This window comes from Humulus lupulus, chromosome 3 (assembly GCF_963169125.1).
Source record: "Humulus lupulus chromosome 3, drHumLupu1.1, whole genome shotgun sequence".
Taxonomy (NCBI): domain Eukaryota; kingdom Viridiplantae; phylum Streptophyta; class Magnoliopsida; order Rosales; family Cannabaceae; genus Humulus; species Humulus lupulus.
In genome coordinates this window covers 14,554,761-14,570,491 of record NC_084795.1, presented here as the reverse complement: position 1 = coordinate 14,570,491, position 15,731 = coordinate 14,554,761, and the positions used below count along the sequence as shown (strand labels likewise).

Genomic DNA, 15,731 nt, shown 5'->3' with positions numbered 1-15,731 from the left:
CTTCATTATGCAAAAATATGATATTCTTTTATTAAATGTTTTTCATTAAATTGTTCACATCTAATTCTTAGAGCATAAGTATCATATTTTGCCTAAACATAATCTGTTTGATTTTTTGTAGTTTCATTAGGTTGTAACACAACTAATGCTTAGAAATTATATCTTATATAAGTGAAGAAAAATCCCACATTTTTTAAAGAGTAACTTGTGCTTGAATAGAAAATATATTTTGAAAAAATATATAATGTGATTTATTTCAACTATATCAAAACTTGGGAATCAATATACTTATAAATACTATTGAACTTACATTTTGTGGATTCTAAAATCTTAATAATCTTATTTTACATATCTCATTTGAAAACAATTTTTATCATTAATATTTTTATTACTTGTCTTTTATTTTTCTAAAACAAAATCTCATCAAATATTTGGAACTAGGTTAGAATATTCTTGCTTTGTTTGAAATAGTTTCTTTTGATGTTAGTCAACTCCCATGGATTCGACCTCGTACTTACATGAACATTATATTCCAAAACGATTCGTGCACTTGCGAGTTTAAATATTAAAACACCATCTTTTGGGATCAACATAAATTCATTGGCTTATAAATACAGTACAATCATAAAAAAAAACATATAGCATATAATCAAAATACTTTTGATAAAATCTAAACAATATATAATTTCAGTAAATGTTAAATATAAACTACCATAAAACAAACTAACATGTTTATAAACATTTGTTACAAAATATGATTTGTTAAATAAATATTCGAGTTTTTTATTTATACATGCATGATTCAAACTATCAGGAAATTTGTCTATACTATATAAGTCATATAGTTTAATTTAAGAATTGAAACATAATAAAATAAAATAAACCATATAGTGTATATTTACTAGTTTATCATCATATAAAAATGCTACCTATAAGTTGTTTTTTTTATCAAGTCACATATAAATACAATGATATAATTAGTTGAATTATTATAATTCAAAGAGCTGACATACTGAAAATCTTGTAACTATTAAGTTTAAAACTAAACAAAGTATTTTTAAACCATTTAGTATGAAATGTCTAATTTAGTTTATTTTTATATTTTAACTAAACTTAATATATAATAAAAAAAAATGATTATGTTTACAAAATGTTTTGTCTTCTCTACTCATATGAATCAAATTTTAAATCTAAAAAGTTTAGTCAATCAAACCAAGAATCAAAACAATAAAAAGTACACAAAAAACATAAGTATGCAAATAAATATGGTATAAGTAAATAAATAAATGGGATAGGAGAAAAATGTGGATATGGAGAAAAAAAATCATTTTTAACTAATGAATAAAAATAAAATTATATTTTGAATTTATAATTGATTATATAATTAATTTATATAAATATAAGTAGTTTAAAAAATAGTAACATAATAAATGAAAATAAAAAGATAAATAAACTTTATACTATAAAAATAAGAAATACTATAATAGTGGAATATTAATATTTTTTGTAGTACATAATGTGATTTTCCCAACAATTTCAAATTACCACAGTTACTACATTTTGCATTTTTTTTTCATTTTTACCATCCCTAAAAAAGCTTCTCACTTTTATAAAGAATTTTTATTATTAATACTACTTACTTAATTTTATATTTTTCAGTTTTACGTTTTGTTCATTAGTTTTTTCCTTCTTTTTTCACACTAAGTTTTTACTTAATTTTGGCTTTTTTAACGTTGCCCGAATTGAAAATAGAGTTAATAAAGGTCGCTATACGACCCCCTGGAGAAATGGGTTGCTTCACTTTTTTCAGTTCGCCATAGATTTTCAAAGCCTTAAGCTTCATCTTCGAAAACCCACCATTCTCCGGCTTCGCGGTCTTCTTCTGCTGACTTTTATCTGAACTCATCTGGTCAAACTGGGTGGATGTGACCTTTTTCTTGGACTAATCAGAAGAGACCGCTACTCCAATAGTGGCTCGAAACGGCTTCATTTTGGATATATGGTTTTGGGTTGACTCTGTTTCGGAGGAAGACCACAGAGCACTGGAGCTTGAGTCGACCGAAGAGCTCGAGGCCGAAGTTGAAAGCACAGAACTTTGAACGCTCTGTTTCTCAACCCAATTCTCGATCATCATAGCTCGCCTGAGATTGTTTTTCTCCTTCTCTTCTTTCTGTTTCTTCTTCATAACTACTCTAGCAGTAGTAGTAGTAGCATAACCACTCCTATCTTCCTCTTGTTCGTGATCACCACCACCCTTTGATTCGTCAATCGAATGGTAGATAACGTCTAGAAGAGAGGAAGAGAAAGATGGAGTTCTTCTCCTTCGTGGGTTCGTTTCTTTCTCCCACTTATCCATACTCAAGTCTTAGTGTATTAGCCTAGAAACAGATCAAAGAGGGGATTTATTATAAGGAGAGAAAAAGAATAAGAAAAGAGAGAGCTATAATGTTGGGTCTGAGAACGTCAAAAGCTGCAAAAAGAGATTAATGGAATTGCAAGTAGATCTTGTTCATGTGAAAGAAACAAAGAGTGGAAAGAAAATTATATAAACAGAACAAGTGAGAGTGACAGAGAAAAATACGGCAGAAACATTATAAATTTATTTATAAATATGTAAGTATTAAGGAAATGGTCTTTATGTGTTTGTTTTCTTTTCTTTTCTCTCGTGTGTCATGTGTCTTTTGTACTACGCCTTCGTGTAAAACTGAACAATGGTATTGGAAAGCGAGAGTGTTTATATTATATATATAAAAGAATGGCCATGCGTACGGGTGAATTATGGTCTTGCACCTCTTCCAGTCCAACTGCCTTCTTTATTTATTTTTTATTTACGTTTACAGCTTCTGTCCTTTCTTTTTTCTTTTTTATACCAATAATTAGGGGTGTTCGTGGTGCGGGTGATGCGGTTTTTCTCTAATTTTTTGGACTGCGCCGCATATGCGGTTTGAACAATTTTCCAAACCGCAACCTACACCGCATAAACTGCACTGCAACAATGCAGTGTGGTGCGGTGCAGGCGGTTTATACCTATCTCCAAATAATTTAACATTTAAATATTATAATTAAGAAATATGCAACCTAAAGCAACCCATGGCTAGTCCAAGTGCAACCCACTGCAACTGCTAATGTGAGTTATACATATGAATTACGAATGCAACCACATGCAACCTAAAGCAACCCATGGCTGGTCCAAGTGCAACCCATTGCAACTCCTAATGTGAGTTATACATATGAATTACGAATGCAACCACATGTAACCTAAAGCAACCCATGGCTAGTCCAGGTGCAACCCACTGCAACTCCTAATGTGAATTATACATATGAATTACGAATGCAACCACATGCAACCTAAAGCAACCCATGGCTAGTCCAAGTGCAACCCACTGCAACTCCTAATGTGAGATATATATATATATGAATGACGAATGCAACCACATGCAACCTAAAGCAACTCATGGCTAGTCCAAGTACAACTCACTGCAACTCCTAATGTGAGTTATACATATGAATTATTAATACAACCACATGCAACCTAAAGCAACCCATGCTAGTCCAAGTGCAACCAACTGCAACTCCCAATGTGAGTTATACATATGAATTACGAACTCTAAAGCTCCGAAGCAACTCATATAGCGACCATTTTATGCTTGAAATTCTTTATCAAAATAAGAAGCAACTTAAACAAACTAAGCAACCTGATCTTATGCTACATAACATCTCAAAGCAAACTACAACCCCAAATGATGAAATATGTGTGTTCTTCATATATGAAAATAGAGAAGGATTATTTTATATGTGACTACTTTTATTGCATATAAAATAGCAGGTAAATTTGTATATGTAGATTTTCTTGTACATGATGAAATATGTGTGTTCTTCATATATGATGTATAAACAAAGATCAATATTGATAGGACATCAATATCATGATAAAAATATTCTAATTGAATAGATAGTGCACTAATTAATTTTGTAATTTTTTTTAAAACAATTAAAGCATATAGACAACTTTATTTCATATTCCGAACAAACTTTTTCCAGTATATATCATGGGCAAAAAAAATAATGTTTTAAATTTGCAAGTTGCATGTTAGACAATTTAGCACCATAACTTTGCATGAAACAGACAGTAATTTTGCAAAAAAAAAATTAAAGTTATGCATTAATGAATGATATTTGTATAAACCGTATAAATGCATTAAAAGTTTTTTATATATGTATTAATAAAAAAAACCCATTTATTCTATTCTCCATCATTCTTATCTTTATTTAATTTTTAAGTCCTCATTTGGTGAGCAAGAGATACATTTAAATCCCAAGATCATTTGCAATTAATGTGTGGGAAAATATTAGAAAAACCAACTAACAAGCCTACCCAAGTCCATTTCTCATGGGCTATTAGTTGACCCAAGAAAAGTTGAAAAACATGGTCTATTGACTAGAGTGTTGGTCCAATTGAGGATTTTAGACTTAGAAGGTAGAATAATGATATGCATACAAAAATTATGCTTCAAGATATTACAAAATCAAATCTAGATACTCATTTTTTTTAAAATAGTACCACATCAGCTGATTTAATATTTTTGTGTATAATTTTGATGCACATATCATTACTCTGGAATACATTATATTTTCTTTATTTTTATTTTTTGTCCTTGCATTTTTGCACAAATTTATCAAAAATTGTTTTTTGAGAAGTGACACTTCCGAGTTTTTTTTATTTATTGGATTTATCAGCTTATCAATTCATTTATTTAGTTTTTATTTTCATGCAATGGGGACAAGAACTTCTCCTTCCTCCCACACACACATTCACCCTAGCTCAAGTGGTTTTATTGGTTTAACATTTTAATCAATCTAATTTGTCAATCTATATTTCACAAATGATAATTTGTTTACTAGTATGTATTTGATGAATTCATTTACTAAAATAAAATTTTGAAATGATGAGGGTCATTTATTCGGAAATCCCTTTTATTAATGTGTTAATTTACTCTCTTATTTGAATATCCATGCTTTTTCATTTTTTCTTATAGAAAAAAGAGGATAACTTGAGGAAAAACCATCTTTAATTCGACCAAGATAAACAATTCGGATGAGTATCAAACATTTATTTTATGTAATAATTATATTAATTTCATGTAATTAACTTTTGAATAATGATATCATGCACATAAAATATGTACTAAAATATTACCCACACGTAAAGCGTAACATGTATTTTTCATATAATAAATGTTAATTAGTTAGGAAAATAGTCACCTTACTATTCATAACATTTTTATGCATATTTTTAGTTAAACTTAAACTTTTAACATAAAACTTTTTTTAAAAAAAAAAATGAACTCGTCCTCCATATAAGTGGCATTGTTCTAATTGAGCTAGTGTGCTATCCAAGAAAAAAATAGCAAATAAACACAGCCCAAAGTTATGAAGTCATCATCCATGCAAATTTTTGGTAGTTAATACTACTAAGACGATGTCGTTTCACTTTGAATCTTTTTTAACAGTTAAACTACACGTACAAGAGGTGGCGGGTCATTTACACGTGTAATTAATAAGATTCCAAAGTATGCGTCACATTCTTTAAAATGGATATGGTATTCTCATTGGATTATATTTTATTCAAAATTTCTAATTTAGAATTAATGGACTGAGAAAGTCCCTCCCAAAAACTACGACCACCACTCATTTCAATCGACATTGGAATAAGCCAAATCCATTCTCACCTCTCTTCCTCTACACCCAGAAAAAATAAAATCAAAATTTAAAAAAAAATGAAAAAAAATGAGAAAAAGCAAAAGCATGATCCATTTGAGAAAATATGCATACTCCATTTTTCTACAACCACCTACTACTCTTTCTTCCTCTCCTTCACCAAACTCCATGGCTGAGAATACAGTTGAATAACACCATTACTGCTCTCCTTTCTCTCTCTGTGTCAGGTTCTCGTCTCTCTTTCCCTTAAAAGACATGACTCCCTCTTTTTGTTTATCTTCTTCAAGAAACGCTACTACTGCTTCTGCAGCATCAGATTTTCTTCTGCATAACCACCATTTCTATCTTCCCAGATACCGTTATTCTCTGTTCTCAAATGAAGCTCAACTGCCCAGAAAAGAAAATACCTCATTCAAGCCTTACAAACCTTTTCTTGCAAATTTGAGGCTCAAAAGCTCCAACTTTTCTCACACTTTTGCTAGTCTTTCCTCTTTCGCAGAAGCCGAAGGTGGAGGAGAACATAAAGAAGGAATAACAGTCGATGATCATCACAACCATGTCAAAGCAGCCGAAGAACAAAATGAAGAAAACTTGCCCGGAATGGCTCAGGCTTTTAACATATCTTCAAACACTGCCACAGCCATCTCCATATGCATGGCCTTTGCGGCTCTGACTCTGCCCTTGTTCATGAAGACTTTGGGGCAAGGCCTGACATTGAAGACCAAACTGTTGTCTTATACTACTCTTTTGTTTGGATTCTACATGGCTTGGAATATTGGGGCCAATGATGTGGCTAATGCCATGGGGACTTCGGTGGGTTCTGGCGCATTGACACTTCGGCAGGCCGTTTTGACTGCCGGAGTGTTGGAGTTCTCAGGGGCATTGATGATGGGAACACATGTGACTAATACTATGCAAAAAGGTATCCTTGTTGCTAATGTGTTTCAGGGCAAGGATTCTCTGCTCTTTGCTGGTTTGCTATCTTCTCTTGCTGCTGCTGGAACATGGCTCCAGGTACTGAGATTTTACTCTTGTTATCTAGATGCTCAATTGTAGTATGTTGAACTAGTATTGTGAAAATTTTAGCGATGGATCTGGTACAGTTATAGGACTATTAATCAAAAGCATGAAAATCAAATATTGTGTTACATTGTTACTTTTGCTTTCTCATAGGTTAGTCTTTAGGATTTAGATTCTAAAGCAATAGTAGGAAGAGAATGACACAGATTCTAGTCCAGGGTAATTGAAGATTTTGTGTCAACCATAGTTTTTTTAATCCATGATGTTCTATATATACTCATGATAAGCACCCCCAACACCATAAATAAATTGAGCATACAAAAAATATATATTATGATTATTATTATCATATTTGTTGTTTTGAGAGAAACTTTAACCAAATCACACAATCTGCTTTGTTGCATATTTTCAATGCCTGCTTCCTTACAAATTATATTTCCCTTGGATTATAGTAAAGTGCAAGCCATTAGAAACTCTTTTATAGTTAATTGGGTGCAGTTTCTTGTGCCTGAGGCCTATCTTGATTTGATCAACTTTTTCTTCTTTGTCCCTTGTGTCAACTGTTAACCTTCTATTTAAGACAAATGGGGAGTTAATAACAAAGAGCCCTTGAGGATATGATATCTTTCTTCACCCAATGCGCAATGAAAATAAGATATCTTTAATCATGAGGAATAGAATAAAAGAAAGGGGAGAAAAAAAAAAGATTTAACACAAGTTAAATGCTAAATTGCAGTTACAATCCCTCTGTAGCAAAGGATTACTGATAGAAACAAGGCTCACTTAATATCTTACCAAGTAATATGTATGATTTTATCCTGCAAAAAGGATAAAAAAAAGGTTCTATGCTTGGATATGCAATAGAAGAGATTTACTTCAAAATCATCATAGAAAATGTTTATTTATATCTACTTGCTAAACCATTTGAAAGAAAGAAAGATACTGTCTTCCTGGTTGAATGCACAAATTAAAGATTGCCCCAGTGTGCTTTGAATTACAAACACAGATTATTAATTGAACCATATGAATGTGGAAAGACAGAGAACAGAACATACCATTATGTATTTGAGATGCAAAACATGTATAGTTAGAAAACATCAAGAACTGTTGCCATTATCCGACTGTGGTAAAAAAAATGTAATAACTACTGCTTAGTCCTAATTCCTTAGCCTGAAATCCAATACCTTCCAAATTTCATTGTTTCTCGGAGGTTTTGTTTGAAGTAATCAGTGTCCTAATTTTGATCTAGGTAGCATCATATTTCGGGTGGCCTGTCTCTACTACACACTGTATAGTAGGATCAATGGTTGGATTTGGACTTGTCTATGGAGGATCTGGTGCAGTCTTCTGGAGTTCGTTGGCAAGGGTGACATCTTCGTGGGTAATCTCACCATTAATGGGGGCAGCTGCGTCTTTTCTCGTTTACAAATGCATCCGAAGGGTATGTTGTTTTCTCTTGGAATTTTAACTGAGACAATCCCACATTACCTCTTTCCTCCTATATGGCTTTCCATTAGTTTGCTCATGAAGATATAAAAGACTTAGAAGGAAGTTAGGGGATGTACAATTTTGTTTCCCTAAGGCACTGTAAGTGCATGCCTAAGACTTGAAATGGTTTAAGACAACTGAGGAACAAAGCCTTAAAAGTAATCAATTATAACACTTTCTACACCTATTGATGTCTTTCTCCATTTTCTTTCATTCCCAGTTTGTGTACAGTGCTCATAATCCTGGAGAAGCTGCAGCAGCTTCAGCACCAATTGCGGTATTTATGGGAGTTACAGGAATCTCATTTGCAGCCTTTCCACTTAGCAAGGTTTTCCCTGTGGCTCTGGCTCAGGCTCTTGCCTGCGGAACTGCAGGAGCAGTCCTAGTTGATAGAATCATCCGAAAACAGCTTGGTCATCTCATAGAAAAGGCACACTCATCAGAAGAAGAGTCCAAAGAGGACACCCCACAAAACAAGTCTATAGGCTTTCTCTCTGACATAGCCGGTCCAAAGGGCACCCAATTGGAGATAGTTTATGGTGTGTTTGGATACATGCAGATCCTCTCAGCCTGCTTCATGTCATTTGCGCACGGCGGAAATGATGTCTCCAATGCCATAGGTCCTTTAGCTGCTGCCCTTTCTATACTCCATGGCGGTAGCAGTGGAACAGAAATCGTTATTCCCATGGACGTTCTTGCATGGGGAGGCTTTGGCATCGTTGCTGGTCTTATGATGTGGGGTTACAGAGTTATAGCAACTATTGGAAAAAAGATTACAGAGCTAACACCAACTAGGGGGTTTGCAGCTGAGTTTGCTGCAGCCTCAGTGGTTCTATTCGCCTCAAAACTGGGGCTACCAATCTCAGCCACACATACTTTGGTTGGTGCAGTCATGGGAGTTGGGTTTGCCAGAGGGCTTAACAATGTGAGATCAGAAACTGTGAGAGAGATTGTCCTTTCTTGGGCGGTAACTATTCCTGTTGGTGCTTTGTTTTCTGTTATCTACACATGGATCTTGACCAAGCTTTTACCTAATATTTTATGAGTTTATACAATTGGAACATTGGAGTGATGGACATCATATGTAACGTGGCTATTTGAAAAATACCCACCTTTGTTTTTTTCCACCCAATTCTTTTTTTTTTCTTCTTTTGATTTGATAGTATGATTTCCTCCGGTTGGAAATCTATGTTATCAGGAACCAAAGTAATTTTTAACTTAAGTCCTGTCAAGCTTTTACAGTGATCTTTCCTCTCATTTCTAGTACCTATAAACATTTATATATATATATGTGTGTGTGTGTGTGTGTGTGTGGAAAGTGTGTTTGCGATTTTCTGGAAGATATGTATACATGCAAGGATTATACAACGAGACTGGACCCATTGTTTTGTTGTGAAATCTGCTTAACTAGATACGTGGAAAAGAACAAACAGTTCAAAACAGCAGAAGTTCCCCCTATATAATATTGTCTTGAACTAAAATAATATTATTGCAATTAATATACCAAAATGCTAATCAAACCAAGGCTATATAGTAGAAGACTGAAAGGGTGGAATATGCTTTTTGTTGGGATATCTGTACGATGGCTTCTAAAATTTTCTTGTTGGAACTTAAAGAGACGAATAATTTATGTTTTTGCTGAATTCTTGGCCAGTTTAGAATGGAAACTACGTATTCTCAAAACAAGTAGAACACTTACTAATCACTACTTAGAAAAGAAAAAAAACAAAAACACATGGTTTATGGAAACTAATCTCTGTAAGACTGCAACCCAATAATTCTATATAACCTCTTGTACTGAGAAAAGTCTATATCAACCCACAAAACAAAAGAGGAAAAATCGTACATAATAGGATAAATTTGACAGCAGGTAGTTGAAACTAGCAATCTGTAGTTTGAAATATAGCACTGCATAGTGGAAAAAGAGCATTATCATTTTATTGCAGTGTGACAAAGCAATCCAATTGCATACCAGAGTACATTGCAAGCGTCATCCGATAGAACCAAAATCATGGAGAAAGCTCTTGTACAGAAGTTAAGCTCGGCTCCCATACAGGTCCTCTGCCTGCTCTTGACTTTGGAAGTGGAGGCACAAAAGGCTTCTTTTTTATTATGCCTTTTACTAATAAATTTTTAGACCACTTTCCTTTGGAGGCATAGAACTCTTTTGCAGAGAAAACAGACTCATCAAAGTTAATTTCACCTGAATCAGTTATCTTGACATCCCCCGTCTCCTCATCAGTATCCCTTCCTTTTACTTTCTCTGGGTATTTTTGCTTAAGTTTCTGTACAGTAGAAGATGGGATTATGAGGTATTTCTGACCCAGCAAAAGCTTCTCCTCTGGCCATAAAAGGGATTCATGGGGATTCTTGAAAACGTCAGGCCGGGCAACACACTTTCCAGGATACTTTTTCAACAATTGGAATGCTGTAAGCGCAGAAGGGTACAACTCCTCTCGCCCACCTGGATGAACTATCCTCACAAATATGTCCTTTGACTTTGAGCTCAGGTGGACTGGCATTGAATTTTCTTCTTCTTTCTTTCCTCCAGAATCTTTGATGAGAAGAGGCAGTTTTCTGGTTTCCTTTTTTCTGTTAGATAACCAGTAAAGCCCAAATAACTTAGCAAACTTCTTCAGCATAGCTGCTGATAACAGGTTGTCTGAGCCAATTGTTTCATAGCAGTAAACTCACCTGATATTGGTAGTTTTCTCTACTAGCTTGAGGTGAATGTAAAAGCCATTCAGCCTTCTCCACTGTTTTTTTTTATTTGGCCGGCTGTTCAAACTTTGTTTACATGTTTTGAACAAAAAAGGTGGAGAAACCAAAGCTCTTCATAGCTAAGAAACATGAGACAAAAAATGGTCATTCTGTTTTTGTTATTTGGAAAGTGAAAAGTGAAAACCGAAGTAGGTCACTAGAAGATATAAAAGCACCAACTCAAAGATTATCATTTTGGACTAATGCCAGCTTTGTCGGCACATCCTTGTGCCCATATCATACTCCCATAGGCCTGAAAACACCTGCCGCTCTAGCTTCTTCTGCCTTCCACTGATCCAATTATTATGGAGAACAAAGCAGCCCTTTTTGGCACAGGCTGCTGTTACATTTTTCGTCTGCCAAAAGCCTTGGCATGCACCATTTGGAAAAAGGTTTCTGTCCAAGAAATAGACGGTCAGATTTGATTCAGGTTCTATGCATCTGTTATCTCCCAAGCGAGTGGATCCATTTTCTCCACATAGTGTATCATAAAAGCTTGGCTGCTCCGACAAGCCTGAATTTGCCGCATGCTTCACTACCTTTTCCATAGCTGCAATCGTTGAACCATCAGAAAACGCAAAGTAAAATCCAGAGTTCAACCGCCTTGGTAAGTTTATTGGCCCTGCATAAACACAAATTTAGGACGTAGCCTTAGGTTCTGATATATGTACATACTGATGGAAACCTCCATGTGTGCATAAAATGGAGACGCTAGAGACATTTAAGTACCTGTTTCTTTGTATTCATCAGACTGAGCCATCAGAACACCAGGACCATAAGAATAAAGAAATGGCAATGGATTCTTAAACCAGTATATGTCAACGTCACTAAGAAGAACATTGTAACCCAGTTTAAGTATCTTAAGAACCATTCTGGACTTCACCTTAGTCACACTCTGAAAGCATTTTGTTCCAAAATGGCAATCGTTGAAGCTTATCTCACTTGGAGCCAACACATCCTTAAAGACAGGCAGGCCCTGACAGCAAAATTAAAAACTTTAAACACACAAGAGCAGGGGAAATAATAGTCAAACTACAAATCAAATGGGAAGCAAGCATTATGTTATGAATGTCCACATGCAAGAATATTGCATCGACTGAAGCAGGAAAGAAAATGAATGAACATGTTAAATAAAAAATTAAACAGTAAAGAAACAGCTAGTACTTGCAAGATAGAGAACTGATATGTTTCTTCATCAAGAGCAGAAACAATGAAATTCGGAATCTGCAAGTGGCGTAATCTGCAAACCCAACTCATGAGCATGTCCTTATAACTATATCCAGCAACTGCAAGCACAATTGTCTTATTCCTGTCTGCCATCAATGGAAGAAGTGATTCTAAGGAGAATTGAAAGTCCATTGATTCAGGAAGCCTCGACGGATTCTTTAAAGAACAATTTAACATTCTCTTTAGAGGTTTCAGCGAATCAAGACAATCACTGTTTTTCCTTTTCCTCCTCCAGGAACGCAAATTCCTTCCTTTCCCTAAAACCGGTGCGCTCTGATATCTAAATGGATGAAAAGTGTTCTTTCTTGTGTCAACAAAAAAATGTTGCCCGTCACATTGCAGAAGGTTCACCAGTTCAGAATAATTGGCATTTTGGTAAAATAGTGATCCATATACCATCCCCAATTTAGAATTGCCAACATATTCCCAGCTTCTGTTTTCATAAGTAAAAGCACTGGAATCTCCAAAAGCCCCATAAGACTTATTTTCTCGGTCATTTAGATAAAAGCTAGAGATGGTCAAACTAGCATCAAACACAAACCTGAAGGCTGATGATAAGGCCTCGTTAATAACCCAATTATCATGCACCCCCCTCCCATATAAGAAAGGAGGAAGAACTCCTGAATGTAATGGCAGATCTCCACTATTCCATGCCATAAGCTTTCTCTCTTGGCAGGGACTCTGCTGCCAATTTTGGCCAAGTATGAACTCCTGCAACTTTGGAAAGAGAGAACAATTTCAATGGCTTTCTTTTGAAGAGACCATTAACTTTCAGTCTGAAGATGTTCTTTCATACCTCCAAGCTTCTTATCATTTTTCCATTCTCTCTTCGCCCGTGCTTTCCAGCCTCATCTAAGTAGAATGGAAAATGGGACACATTTCGCAACAATGCAACTAGTAGCCAATCATTTTCAAGTTCATAAGCATCATTCAGAGTGGAAATGAAGTCAGGAAAGAGCAGAGCTTCAGAATGGACAAGAACTGAAATGTCCGACCTGAATGAATATGCTCTTGACATCATGGAATGAAAGAATGGGGTTCCGAGGAATCTGAACACACAACAGAAATACATCATGTAGACTGGAACTTACTAACTACATTGTCATGAACGGAGACTCCAATTCAATATCTTCTTTTTTAGAAATCTTTTTTTTTAAAAGTTCTCAGGGCTTTGATATAAAGAGAAACCGAGTCTATGTTCTTAATGATATTATATGTCATTTCCAAGGGTGTGCCTAGTACTTATACATCTCAGTACTAATTAGCAAGCATGTAAAGCTTCATCGTTATGAGTATGTAAATATCTCTATCTAATGAAAGAGAAAGAAACTTCTCTACCTACATTAGCAACCAAAGTAAAGATCATTACTTCAACCTAAAACTCTAAGTAATTTATCAACTAGCGCAGCAAAAGAAAACGAATAAGTTATCAACTTACGTAAAATCAATGTTGGGTTCAACCAAAACCCGGGAACCAAAAGCTTCTGCAAAAGAAGAAACAGAAGGGTGTTGACTAAACAGAACAACTGTAATCTGTGATGACAAAGCAAGCCATGAACGAACAGCTAGGCTCTGCCTAGCCGCAACAGATCCCGTAAAAGGACTAGGCGCCGAGAATATAGTGATTTTAGGATTGCCCATATCACGAAACCCCTTTTGACTGAGTATGGACTTCGTTTTCTGATCTATGATGGGCGGTAACCTCTGAATGGAATAGAAGGAGAGAACAATCAAAGCAAACCCAGATAGCCAAATGGACCAGAGTCCCACCCGAACGGCCTGTCAACCAAAAACAGCATACGGTTAGGTGCAATGCAATACAAGAAAGACAAAAGAAAAAGACCCCTTTTTTCAAGTAATAAAGTGGCAAAAGAAAGAACCTTCATTGTGGGATCTATGAGAAGAATGATATGGAGATACGTTCATTATGTTTATAAGAAGAATGGGGAGATGGGTTTAGCATGGTATAGTACATGGTATGTAAGTATGAAATGGCATTAAAAGGAAGAAACTTTAACTGAAAGAAAATAAAGTAAAATAAAGAAAGAATTGCACAAATAACGAACGCACCAGCGGTACCATCAACACCACACCACCAAGACGCGTAAGGCGGCAGAGTCGTGTGAGGCTTCCATGTGAGACCTGTCGTCATGCACACCTCACCTCATTTTCAAACTTTGTTTTGTATTTATTAACTAGAGCTGAAAAATATGCATTTTCTAATCATACTTTCACAGTTTGCCATTGAAATATTACATTTAACGTAGAGAGAGAAAACGAGCTTGTATTGTAAAGGGGCGCTCTAAAGTCAAAGCAACCGACGCCATTGCTCATTGCTTAAGTTGCCGACATGAGCAGTCCCTCCCCCTTTTTCTCTCTTTTTCATTGTTATTTATTTACTTTACATTTCGTATTAATTATTAATTACCCTCTTTCATTTCATTTTATTCACTTTTGTCCACTCTCTCTTACTTTTAATTGTTTTTTTATTTTTATTTTTGGGTATTAAAGTAAAGTGACAATTTATTTATCCACTATTAAAAACACAACTTGCTATCTTTGGCCAAAAAGTCCCAAAAATAAACAAATAAAGTTCTACTACAATGAAAGATTCCAGTGGCTAGTGTGTGTTTGCGCATTGATCAAACTAAGACCATATAAGTATTTTTTTTAAAATAAAAAATAAAAAATCTCTACCATTGAATTGAATCACTTGTCCAATCTTAGTATTTCATTTTAGTCTTACAATCAATTTATCTTTAAAATTTTAGTAAAAATTATAAAACTGACAAAGTAAATAGTTATAAATCTTAAATAACATGTTATCTATATTAACAACCCTTGGCATGATAAATGAAGTAATCTTGTTATTCCTGGAAGACAGTTTTCTTTTTCTTTCTTTTTTTTTTCAATCCTGGAACAGTAATAAACGGAAAATTCACAAAACTAATTTAAAAAAAGAAATAATAAAAATGGGAAATCTTGAAGAAAAAAAAATTTTAAATATAGAGGAGAATAATCGTAAATATATAATTTTTTTTTAAACAAAGCTTACAAATTTACAACAATACAGTATTTTTTGTAACCAAAGTTTACAAGTTTGTAACTATATTTTACAATTTTGTAAATACCATTTACAGAATAAATAAAAAATTGTAATAAACAGTTATAGAACTATTACAAAATATTATCCGTATTTTTTGAAATTTATAATATTATATGTAATTTTTCCTTAATAATATGTTAATAAACTAAAAAAAATCAGCATTCTCAAGTCGACACATTTTGGAAAAAAAATAAATTCAATTGCAAAAAAAACAAAGAAACATTGTGAAAAAAAATTAAAATATCTTAATTATTTTATGAATAGTATTTTTTGAATGTGTATCACCTAAACAAATATATATATAGCCACTAAGATATTTTGGCACTTAAATAAATTTTTTTCTAATAGTGTAAATTGTAGTTATTTAAGATAACCTGCAAATTTTTCAATAACTTCTGAATAGTTTATAGTG

General features: G+C 34.1%; 4 protein-coding genes across 6 annotated transcripts; 1 reads left to right on the top strand and 3 right to left on the bottom strand.

Annotated features, from left to right (window-relative positions):
• Positions 1-1,708: 1,708 nt before the first annotated feature.
• On the bottom strand, positions 1,709-2,356 carry LOC133823673 (protein BIG GRAIN 1-like B). Its single transcript, XM_062256524.1, has 2 exons — positions 1,958-2,356; positions 1,709-1,915 (listed from the first exon to the last, which is right to left on the bottom strand). Exons 1-2 carry the CDS (start codon positions 2,354-2,356, stop codon positions 1,709-1,711), a joined length of 606 nt encoding a protein of 201 aa, XP_062112508.1.
• A 3,360-nt stretch (positions 2,357-5,716) lies between these two features.
• On the top strand, positions 5,717-9,471 carry LOC133822180 (inorganic phosphate transporter 2-1, chloroplastic). Its single transcript, XM_062254427.1, has 3 exons — positions 5,717-6,732; positions 7,988-8,179; positions 8,447-9,471. The coding sequence occupies exons 1-3, from the start codon at positions 5,974-5,976 to the stop codon at positions 9,269-9,271; spliced, it is 1,776 nt and encodes a 591-aa protein (XP_062110411.1). The 5' UTR covers positions 5,717-5,973; the 3' UTR covers positions 9,272-9,471.
• A 510-nt stretch (positions 9,472-9,981) lies between these two features.
• LOC133822181 (uncharacterized) lies at positions 9,982-11,049 on the bottom strand. Its single transcript, XM_062254429.1, has 2 exons — positions 10,921-11,049; positions 9,982-10,818 (listed from the first exon to the last, which is right to left on the bottom strand). Exon 2 carries the CDS (start codon positions 10,746-10,748, stop codon positions 10,236-10,238), a length of 513 nt encoding a protein of 170 aa, XP_062110413.1. The 5' UTR covers positions 10,749-10,818; positions 10,921-11,049; the 3' UTR covers positions 9,982-10,235.
• LOC133822179 (beta-arabinofuranosyltransferase RAY1) lies at positions 10,921-14,428 on the bottom strand. Of its 3 annotated transcripts, none has more exons than XM_062254424.1 (6): positions 14,284-14,428; positions 13,652-13,992; positions 13,010-13,262; positions 12,151-12,930; positions 11,716-11,962; positions 10,921-11,608 (listed from the first exon to the last, which is right to left on the bottom strand). In XM_062254424.1, exons 1-6 carry the CDS (start codon positions 14,293-14,295, stop codon positions 11,187-11,189), a joined length of 2,055 nt encoding a protein of 684 aa, XP_062110408.1. In that variant the 5' UTR covers positions 14,296-14,428; the 3' UTR covers positions 10,921-11,186. The 3 variants fall into 3 exon arrangements, with proteins under 3 accessions (XP_062110408.1, XP_062110410.1, XP_062110409.1); XM_062254426.1 differs by having other exon boundaries at positions 12,151-12,924; XM_062254425.1 differs by lacking the exon at positions 14,284-14,428 and adding an exon at positions 14,094-14,225.
• Between the last annotated feature and the right edge of the window lie 1,303 nt (positions 14,429-15,731).

What these genes read in the sequence shown, in the direction of transcription:
- LOC133823673 (XM_062256524.1), bottom strand. Translation starts at nt 2,356, where the DNA reads ATGGATAAGTGGGAGAAAGAAACGAACCCACGAAGGAGAAGAACTCCA. An exon ending in GAGCCACTATTGGAGTAGCG is followed by an intron (nt 1,916 to 1,957) that starts GTCTCTTCTGAT and finishes ACATCCACCCAG; the next exon opens with TTTGACCAGATGAGTTCAGA.
- LOC133822180 (XM_062254427.1), top strand. Translation starts at nt 5,974, where the DNA reads ATGACTCCCTCTTTTTGTTTATCTTCTTCAAGAAACGCTACTACTGCT. An exon ending in CTGCTGGAACATGGCTCCAG is followed by an intron (nt 6,733 to 7,987) that starts GTACTGAGATTT and finishes ATTTTGATCTAG; the next exon opens with GTAGCATCATATTTCGGGTG. An exon ending in TTTACAAATGCATCCGAAGG is followed by an intron (nt 8,180 to 8,446) that starts GTATGTTGTTTT and finishes TTTCATTCCCAG; the next exon opens with TTTGTGTACAGTGCTCATAA.
- LOC133822181 (XM_062254429.1), bottom strand. Translation starts at nt 10,748, where the DNA reads ATGCCAGTCCACCTGAGCTCAAAGTCAAAGGACATATTTGTGAGGATA.
- LOC133822179 (XM_062254424.1), bottom strand. An exon ending in GAACCCAACATTGATTTTAC is followed by an intron (nt 13,263 to 13,651) that starts GTAAGTTGATAA and finishes TTGTGTGTTCAG; the next exon opens with ATTCCTCGGAACCCCATTCT. An exon ending in TGATGAATACAAAGAAACAG is followed by an intron (nt 11,609 to 11,715) that starts GTACTTAAATGT and finishes GTGTTTATGCAG; the next exon opens with GGCCAATAAACTTACCAAGG.